Source organism: Muntiacus reevesi, chromosome 17 (genome assembly GCF_963930625.1).
Source record: "Muntiacus reevesi chromosome 17, mMunRee1.1, whole genome shotgun sequence".
NCBI lineage: Eukaryota > Metazoa > Chordata > Mammalia > Artiodactyla > Cervidae > Muntiacus > Muntiacus reevesi.
Genome location: NC_089265.1, coordinates 8,002,355 through 8,012,956, shown reverse-complemented (window position 1 = coordinate 8,012,956; position 10,602 = coordinate 8,002,355). Strand labels below are relative to the sequence as shown.

Here is a 10,602-nt window from a genome sequence, read left to right as displayed (position 1 = left end):
CACTTTCCTAGTCTCACGATGTCACTGCCCTGGGTTTCCAGCTCTGAGAGCGCCCCGAAGCTCCTCCCTCCTCTGGTCTTCCCACCACCCCCTGAACCCCAGATGACTGGTGTGCATTTAGCTGCTCCCTAAATGCCCATTCACTTCCTCCTCCTGCACACAGTTCAGCATATTCTCCTGACTCTTCATTTTTATTGGTAAAGGAAGTTAAAGTAAATAAAAGGCAGAAAAGAAACAAACCCACCCCAGTCTATATCCATATAAAGATAATTATCTTTAGGTTTTCTACATGGCCACTCCCTTCTGAAATTCTAGTTCCATAACAAGACAGGACAAGCAGAGATAACTTGGGCATGTGCCTTCTGGGAAGAAAAGTGACTTTAAAAATCTTTGGTGCTTTATTATACAGGACCTTGCTTGGAATTCCAAACGCTGAGGGCCACGATAAACTCAGCAACTAGACCTCATAAGAATTTTCCCTGTGGTGTGTGTGTGTATACTTTTAAGCAGTTAGCATCATTCAGAGTATTAAGAGACTAAAATCAAACATACTTCATACACTTTCTCCATTTTAAGAATCTCAGGGCCATGCTTCTTCATATATAATGTGTGACCCCAGGGGTTCAAGTCAAGGGCGTGAGTTCATCAGGTGGTGGTTGAGTTTTCATTCCTCTTATCCAGGAGCATATCTACAAATCAGGTGGAAAGCAGCACACTGCCCGCCCGCGTGCCACAGCCCCGCGGCTCCAGACAGGTCTGCAGGATGGGGAGCAGGCAGCCAGCAAGGGCTAAGAGGAAAACCGGGAATGGAAAATAAGAGGGGAGCAGGGAGGAGGGAGTGCAAGGGTGAAAGGATGCAGAAGAGAAGGCAGAGGTCAAGAGAACAAAGAGACGGAAGAGAGGAAACCACAGCACTGGACCTCAAAACCTGCTGCACTTTTCTTTTTCATTCTGTGTCCCAAAGAGGTGTCACGGTGTCTGCAGTTTTCTGGGGAAACCCGAGTGGAGAGTTGAACCATCACACAGGCAGACAGGGTGTGTCGGGGCGGGTATAAACACAGAAGGTGACACCAGTTGGTGTGAGCAAGGCTGAAGGTATCCTTTACACTTTATGTAATATTCATTTATTACTATTACAGGAGTCTCAGTCGTGATGAAATTAACTTCATAAACTTAAGAGTCTCATTGTTTTGTTTTGTTTAGCCTCCTGAGGATCTCCTGATGGTCAGAGGTGAAGAGGAGCTCTCTCTAGGGGATCTGTCCTCAGGGACCCCAACTGGATACGTATCTGACCTCCGACTCCCGCTGAGGAACCGCGAGAGGCCTCCTGTGAGAGCCGGGAAGTTAAACTGTCTTCACTGTCACCTCACTGCTTCCAATCTGCAGTCTTGGGGAAGAACACCTCAAAATACACGGCTGTCACTGCTCAGTGGGAGAGCGAGCATTAGCGCAATTTCCCCATCACCACCAAACCAGACCAAAGCAACTCTCTGATTTGGGAATGTAATCATATAAAACCAACTTGGCAGAGACACGTGGGTTGGCTATAGAACAAAAAGAACTCTCTGAATGCCTTTTAATCCTTTAATTAGATTAAGTCCTTCAGAAGCAAGCACAGTTCATTGTTACTGAAGGAAACCAAGAGCAAATACAGTGAGAGACACATACGCGTGTGTGCATATAACGCTGTGCTCACACGAAGGTGAATAAATGTGCCAAAGGACTCAGAGTCCAGTGAGAAATTTATTTGTCTGTGACAACCATGCCTTGGAACATTGAAACGTTCTGGGAACAGGATTTGGGAAAACGTGGTGCGGGCGAGATGCGGCAGGGGCCAGGCATGTTGGAGGCGGCGCGGCCCCCCGGGTGAACCCGGCTGACGCCCGGCCGGGAGTCTGTCCCGGCAGCGCCCCGACACAGAGGAGCTGGGAGGCGCTGCCCCAGAGAACTTACTTGGAACCTTTCTTCTTTTTCTTCCTTTTCACTGGTGTTTCATCTAGCGTACTACCCACTGCTGCCTCAACTTGCTCTGGTCCCTTTTCCTTTTCTCTCCTTTTCTTGGGCTTTGGCGGGGAGTCCTGCTCGTCGAGTGGCCCCACGCGACCCTCTCCAGCCCCAGCTGAAGCCCCAGGATTCTCGTCCCAGCGAGGGTCTCCCAGCTCACATTCCACTTGGTTTCTCTTCTTCTTGGCCTTAGGTTGGATGTCGTTGTCTGCATTTTTATCTTTTGCCTCTTTCTTTCTCTTCTTCCTCCCTTTCCTTTCCACTGGGGTCTCTGAAGCCTCGGGCACTGCAGCCACGCCTTGCGCCTTGCTCTTCCGCTCCGCCATGCGCCTGGCAAAGTACTCGTGGATGGTGAAGGCGCTGGTGGTCGTGCGGGAGGTGTCCGTCTCCTCCGTGGCAGACGGGCTGGGGTGGTCCTGGGGTGGGGAAGAGTGAAAAACGGTTATTTACCAGCTAATTACGCCTCACCACATCCAGGAGGCCTCCGCCTGGAGCCCCACACACTTGGCAGCCCGGAGACCAGGCTAGGGGACCAGGTCTCCCCTCGTCTCCTCCTCCTTGCGGGCCAGAGCCGAGCTGCGCAACACGGAACAAGGCGGCCAGATGCACCGGCTGAGGACTGCACAGGGCCGGAGGCCGGACAGGAAGACGCTAACTTCACAAGGTAGACGGCAAGTCACCTGGACGGAATTCTCAGTGAACAGCTCCTTGGCAACAACACGATAAATGGCAACGAAAGTCCTAGAGGCTCAGGAACAAAGACCCTGAAAGCTCGGAGCTTTGTGGTTTCATCAAGACACCTCCTTCAGCTCGCTGTGGATACACAGGCTTTTGTGCCCTGACCCACAAGCTTAGAAACCGTGTATATGTAAACCCCAGAAGCCACGTGCCAACCTGGACCCTGGTGTGTCCAGGGCACCTTCTTTTCCCTCCAAAGGCAAAGCATGGCCCTCTGGCAGCCACTCGGGGGAGGAGGAGGCGCCAGGGCTGGGAGACGGGAGACGTCCCCTCCCGCCCCGCAACTGCCGTGACCTAGACACTCATGGCTGTGTCCGTCCTGCTTCTAAATGGAGGAATTACTCACTCATAACCACTGGGATTAACTGCGGTTTACATTTTAATTTTAAATAAATATACTCCCAGTTGTAAAGTTTGAGAAGAGAAAAAAAAAACCCTAACTTAATAGGTTGGGGAAAAAATGAAATGCTAGTATCACACCATGTAAGTTGTGGCTGGCTGGCAGTAAGGAGATGAAAAGGTGTGTGTAAAAAAGGAAGTAACTTCAAGTGGAAGAATATAAGGACTGTGTTTTAAGTAAAGTCGGTGTCTGGAATAATTTTGCCCACAGTCTTTTAAAATAAGCCATTAAGCAATTAAGCTAAACTTAAGTTTTCATAATTACCTGGGTTCTTCCTTCATATTCACTTATTCACAGAGGAAGAGATTGGTTGTCCAACCCTTTCCAGGTTGGAAAACAGTTTTCTAAATAAATCCATTTCCAATTGGAGTCCACAAATTATTCTGAACTTGGCGGGCAAAACTCTGTTCATGCAGCTAACTTTATTACAACCAACACATATAACTGAACTACATATCTTCTTGTTACAGCAACACTCCAGACCCAACCCAGGGGCCTCCAGCCTGAAGCTCTGACTGACTCAGTATTATCAGTGGGCAATGGGGCTTTGTATGGCCATTGCCCCAGACAGTTGTCACCAAAGATATCTTACCAACAACAGCAAACTTATTTGATCAATACAAACCTAATTTTACTCAGGGCTAAAAACACAAAATCATGTAGTCAGTTTTTTAAATTTCAAAAGGTAAAATGTAGAACACTTTTAACCAAGGTGGAATAAACCAACTGAGCTTTTAAAATGTTATCTATCAAAATAAATAAATAAATAAATGTTATCTATCAGTATTCGATTTTGCCTGGAAGTCCAAGAAGTAATTTTGAGGAAAATTTAAAATTAGCTGCACAGGAGCTAAAAACAAGGTCACTTTGTCTTCTGGTTCCTCAAATGCTGAAAAAGATCTGGAGTTTTGCAGAACAGGATGAAAAATCTTAAGACTCTCTTGATCCCAGCCAATCCCAGTCTCGTGGACAAGAAAGGTCCTGCCTTCCATGAAGTAAGGGCACACAGCCACACACAGCAAGTGTGTATGAAGGCGGCCTGTTTATATAAAAAAGGGCTTATTTAGTTTCACAGTATTAAAGGAGTTTGTTTTATGTGGGCCAACTCCTCTGGAGCATCTCTGTGTCTTAGGAGCTCAAATTCAAGTCATATCCTATGGCTCCTTACCTTGTTCACTCATTTATTACCTTCTGAATTCCTGCTTTTAACAGTTAAATCACAGGAACTAACTACTGGTGTTAATCACACTTTTAGTTACTAGAAAATACAAGATCATTTCTGAGTCACTTACTGAATTCAGCGGGTCTTTCTAGTCCCAGAAAATAACTCTGCTCATAATCAACTCCTCTGGTGATGAGGATTTTGATAATCACGGGCCACTGCACATCAAGCTCAGCAGGGCATGGAGACAAGCCAGAGGTGCCGGCACCCAAAGGCTGTTGATCCCGAGGAGAGTGTGGGCAAGACAATGACTTTCGGGGAGAGCTGGGGAATGCCAGGGGCAGCCTCCCACACTCCAAGAGTGTATCTGATTTAAACACCATGGACACGAAGGAGGGAAAGGTTGCAGATATGAATGCTGTAGGAACAAGGAAGGCCCTGGTCTCATATTTCATGCTTTTACAGATCCAGTACCCAATTTTACTGCAGTGATTACAATTCTTGTTTCTATATTCTCAGCCACAAATGTGAAAAATGCACACTTCTTCAAGAAAACTAACACTTTTCATATCTGGTTGCTTCTTCAAAGTAAATAAGTACTGAGAAACACGCTAGATACTTTTTAGTACTGAGATAGAATCCACTCGCTTCTTCCCAGGTTTCCACTAAACACATAATGCAACCTCAAAAAAATAAATTCTGTAATACCAGATGTGACTTACACTACTTCATAAACTTTGAGAATCCCAATTTGCTAGCAGTGTTCTAAAAATGAGTAAAGTAAGTTTACAATTAACTGGAAAACTTCCTGTTTCATACAAAATACTAGCAAGGGAGGTATGGCTAACTAATGATTTTACCAAATATTTGATTAACCTCAGGGATTTAGGAAACCTCTTCTTTTAAAATTCCAATTCCTGCTATTAACTAATGGAGAGCCTTAGATAAATCCCATAACTTCTCTGGGTCTCAGTTACTAAGCAAGTGAAATAAGTAGATTAGATTCAACTTGAAAGTCTAAAGGTTACTGAACTCTGAAATGATATTCGGGGCAGTCATTCCTCTGGGCCACCGAGAGCAGAGGAGGGAGAGTGAGGCAGGAGAAGCAAGTAGCAGTATGAGCTTGGCTCAGAGAGGACGAGCACCCCAACTGCCAAATCAAGATACAGAAGTGCTAGCAATGCACTCACAAGTCCATGCACAGAAAAATATTTTATACTAACCACCTGTATAAAAATATTTTATACCAACCATCTGCCAGAGAGCAGATCTAGTAATCCACTTAGGAGAGCAGAAGTGGCCAAATACTGTTTGCACCGAATAATTTGTAAGAATACATTTAAAAGAATTAACATTATATATTAGAAGCTAAAATCAATAAAAGCAAGAAACTGGGGTTGACTATTAACTGGAATATGAATCTATTTTAAACTTACTTCCTGGAAATCACTCCAATGTTTCTAAAAAAGGTGGTAAGAAGCTGTAGCTTTTAAAATAGCAATCCCATTTTGTACTTAAGGGTTGTTTTGTTTTTTTTTAAATTATTATTATTTATTTATTTGGCTGCATCTTGTCTTAGCTGCAGGCTTCCCAGGTGGCGCTAGTGGTAAAGAACCCACCTGCCAACGTAGGTAGACATAAGAGATGTGGGTTCGATCCCTGGGTCAGGAAGATCCCCTGGAAGAGGGCACGACAACCCACTCAAGGATTCTTGCCTGGAGAATCCCATGAACTGAGGAGCCTGGAAGGCTGCAAGTCCATAGGGTCGCACAGAGTTGGGCATGACTGAAGCAACTAAGGACACACACAGTCTTAATGGAGGCATGCACAGTGTTAGCTGCAGCATGTGGGATCTAGTTCCCTGACCAGGGATCAAATCTGGGCCCCCTGCATTGGGAGCGTGAAATCCCATGGACAGAGGAGACTGGCAGGCCACAGTCCATGGTGTCATAAAGAGTCGGACACAACTGAGCAATCGAGCACACCCACATACCACAAGCATCTCGGGTGCCTGAAAGATGCCTGTCACCTTTTCTCAGAAGAGGCTGTCCTTTGCTTTTGTCAGGTGCTCTCTCTAGAGGCTGCCAGCTCCGTGAGCCATGTGCTCAGGCTCTCTGGGTTCCCTTCCTCCGTGCCACTCAAGTACCCCATCAGATGGATTAACAGTAAAAGGACCAAATAAAGAGGGTTCTCTTTATTATTCTCAGAAGACTGTTGTTAGTAATGTTTGAGGCAGGGAAACACAGCAGTCTGGATGGAGAATTTAGAGAGAAGTTTAACGGCAGATGCACTTTAAACCTAAAATCTTACCACTTGTGATAAGCTTACAGTCCAGGATGAAGTTTAAAGGCAAAACTTAGCAACCCAACCTTTCTCATGTGTCACTGCTGATCTTAAGTGACAAGATGATTGAAGCCTTTTGATTTCCACACCAACACACAGAGATCACGGTGCAACAGTAATCCTCCAGTGAGCTTTTCTCACTGAAAGGAAAAGCAGACACCAGCACTCCAGGGTGATAGACTCGGCAGTGGGGTCATTAGCTCTGAGTGCTGTGGCTTGTGAAGAACAAAAGCTCACTTCCACCCTGGCCTGTCGTCAGCTTGCGCTGGATCTGTCTGGGAAGAGTTAAGAGAGCTCGGCAAGTAACGAGTTCGAAAGAACACTTGGCATACTTTCTAAGCTTTCCAGAGGGACAGTTCTGACAAACACAAATTAATTATGTCTTGATGTCATCGTGGGAGGTAGAAATTGCACCCACCCACTTAGGACAGTGATGAATTCAGGTCAGAAGCGATTTCATGTCCCATCAAGAGGAGGGCAGAGCTGAGGTAAGGGCAGTGCCGGACTGTGGGGGCACGAAATGCTTTGCCGACAGAGGTGGCAGAGGTCGCTGCTGGGGTCATCCACTGTGTTCCCTGCAATGCTCTTCAGACCCTCCTTATGCAGCCGCAGGCATCACTTCCTTAAAGATCAAGTACAAAAGCACCTCCCCCCAGAAGCTGGTCCCTTGGGGAAGACCTCTCTTGTTTACTACCTGTGACTAGCAATTTGTTACTTTTACCTTCTGGTCTTGTACAGTCTGCTTTCTAAGCATCTTCCCATGGAAACTGTAAGTCCCCTGAAGGCAGGAACCATTGCTCTTTCACCTGTAGCACAGCCTCTCAAGAAAAGCAAACACATGCTGCGGGTTCCAGGAAAGCACCAACCCCGGCAGATCAAGGCTGGGACGCACTCCCACCACCCCCACTGCACCGGAAGCTCTGTGTCTGCCGGCTCAGGGTCCCCTGCAAGCCAGGCAGGGCTAATGACTAGAAGGTGCATGGAAGAGCAGGAAGGAAAGACAGAGCTGGCATTCTGAGGTGGCTGTTCTTCCTACAGGATGAAACCATGCTCCTCTAATCAGATGCTACCAGTGCCTTTTTAATGTGAACAGCCTATTACTCCCTGTGGCCCTGAGCAATGCACAGTTCTGCCAAATGATCCACTCATGTCTCCTCTGGCCTGTTATTCCACACCACCTTCCAGAAAATTAGGTATTAATAAATCAGCAAAATGAGGTGGTATGTTGTAGGGGTATTGTCATAGGCATGATGTGTGGTGAGCTGAACACAAGCAATAAAATAACCTGCGCGGTTTAAGCTAACTGTTCTTGCCATCAAAAGAAGAGACTGGAAAGCAAGAGAGTTCTAGGGTACAGAGGCAAAGGTAGGAGACATTCTGAGAAGACAAACAGTCGGGTCAAGTTCCACGAGAAGCCCCACCTTGACAGCAGCCTGCAGGTTGTCTTGAGCTGATCACACAACTGGCGAAGCTGCTGACTGCAGGCAGTCATCAAAATGGTTTGTCTCCAAAGGTTAAGCTCAAAAGTGATCAACACGCTGGTTAGAAAACACGGACAGTGTGACTCTTGTCGACACCTCTTCTCTTGCCTTCTATGGCATCTTTTTGGTTTCCACATGATTGAAAACAGTGTTCCACTGACAAATTTCTGCACTCACAAGAAGTTTACGCAAATGTGAAATCTTGCGTGTTTTTTTTTCAAGATTATCATTTACTCACATCTGGAGTTAGGCTAAACATACAACATCTCAGGAAATAACCAGCCTTGTGGAATCTGCCTGGAAGACACAATCACTTTCGGGTGGGCAAGTATCCTAAGAGTTAAAAACAAATACAAGACTCTACTAACCAGAGGGAAGGTTTGATTTGAAGAGGGGTTAAAAATTTAAAAAGTACAATGGGACTAGAATTATGCAGCACTTCTTAACTTTATGTGTGTGTGTGTAATGTGTATCTGCTCATGCAAACAGGTTCTAGGGGCCTGTGCAGGGGTTCCAGGAAGGCTCGAGTTCTCTCTCTCTCTTTTTTTTTCTGCCGCAGCACACAACATGTAACATACGGGACATGTAACATCAATTCCCTAACCAGAGATCAAACCAGTGCCCCTCATCCCCACGTTGGAAGTGCAGAATCTTAAGCACTGGACCACCAGGGAAGTCTCCAGGAGGGCTCTGTCTAGAACAGGGCAAGCAGAGAACAGCCCAAGGGCCAAATCCAACCGCTGCAGATCTTTGCACACCTCACAAGCTGAGAACGGTTTTTACGTTATAAATAGTTCAGGGGGGAAAGAAAAATCAAAGGAAGACTATTTCATGACATGTGAAAATTATGTGAATTTCAAACTTAAATAAAGTTTTTAATTACATCAGAAAAAAAAATTGTGGAAATGTTATTTCTCCAGTATATAAGTAAACTAAGTAACTAAGCTAAGTAAATACCTGCTGAATGAATGAACTGATTGTGAAATATAATCTGCTATTTGGAAATGTTAGATGCATGTGAAGTACATACACGCACACACATACACACACACACATACGGAGTTGGACGGCTTGAGGCTTCGATGAAGTTCTAATTTCAGTCTCTTGCTACTTTACTGAATTATACTGGTGAGTGCTAGAGAGGGCCGCTATTTGCCATTTGCTTTCTGACAGACAAGGAAGAAGTTTGGTTATGAAATGATCTGATGTTAAAGAGAACTCACAACCCCCTGTAAGCAGGCAGACACCTCTCTAATGTTAAAACACTGGAACACTGCCTGGAACCTACAGACTCAGAGAAATGAACTGGACATCTCAGAGAAGATAATGGGAACTGGAAGGGACAAAGCATCTTGCTTTTCCCTGGACAACAGCAGAGAAATACAAATAATGCCAAATTCCTCATAGGAAGGTCAACGCTAACAAAGCTGTTCATTTTGTTTTTCCACTTGCCTCATCAGCTGCTCAAATGACCACTCATTAAGAAAAGCCAACATAAACATATTTTAAAAGGATGGTTCTCTACAACAACAACTCCTCTCAAGTAACTGACATCAGAGCTCCTGATAAGAGTCATGTAGCCTCTGGGGAAAGAAGAAAGGAGCAGGTTTCCAGCCTCTCTGAAAGGTCTCAAGGCTTGGAAAGTTGCAGTGATCTGTGTGGCAACAGCTTACAACACACTGGCCGTTACAAGATAAACGAGGCTCCTCCAAAGCTAGAAATGATCAATGTGACATAGGTACCAACTGCTTTGAATGAAGCCTAAAAATAATCCAAGTTGACTGTATTTTATAATTCTAGGTCAACTGGTTCTGTTCCCTGCTCTCTGGAGGCAGGACAAATAGCTTTGATAAGTGGTTGAAGGCTTGTGCTGGGACCTCCAAAAGCAGACACAGCAGCTAACAAAGGGTCTGTCTCCTCCTTCCTTACTCCACTGACTTGAAAATTGCTTAAGAATCATAACAACTCAAATTTAGGCCTCTTATTATAGAAAGCATAGCATCTTTTGAAGATGCTAGAGAATCTAGTATTTTGAAATAAGGAATAGAATATGAACAGTTATTTGGAAGAGTCACGATTATTAAGAAGAGAAAGATAAATTAATTTAGGTGAACGAAGTTATTATTAAGTCCTCTCCCTCTGTTCTTGTGTACTATATAAGATTAATTATCATATAGACCTCTTTTTAAATTTTTTATTAGAGTAGAGTTGATTTACAATGTTACGTTACTTTCTGATGCACAGTGAAGTCAGTTTTATATGTGTGTATCCACTGTATATATATGTGCATCCACTGTTTTTTAGATTTTCTTCCCATATAGGTTATTACAGAGTACTGAATAAAGCTTCCTGTGCTATACAGTAGGTTATTATTATCTATTTTAAATATAGTACTGTGTATATGTATAAATCTTCCAATTTATACCCTCCGCCCCATAACCACAAATTTGTTTTCTACATCTGTGATTCAACTT

The 10,602-nt window shown here is 44.7% G+C and overlaps 1 protein-coding gene across 1 annotated transcript in view; it reads right to left on the bottom strand.

Annotated features, from left to right (window-relative positions):
- Positions 1-1,724: 1,724 nt before the first annotated feature.
- PINX1 (PIN2 (TERF1) interacting telomerase inhibitor 1) overlaps positions 1,725-10,602 on the bottom strand; it is a 61,375-nt gene continuing 52,497 nt past the window's right edge. Inside the window, exon 7 of the mRNA XM_065908000.1 lies at positions 1,725-2,420. Within this exon, the coding sequence (XP_065764072.1) occupies positions 1,950-2,420 (471 nt within the window). The 3' untranslated portion in view covers positions 1,725-1,949. The remainder of the gene's footprint in view (positions 2,421-10,602) is intronic.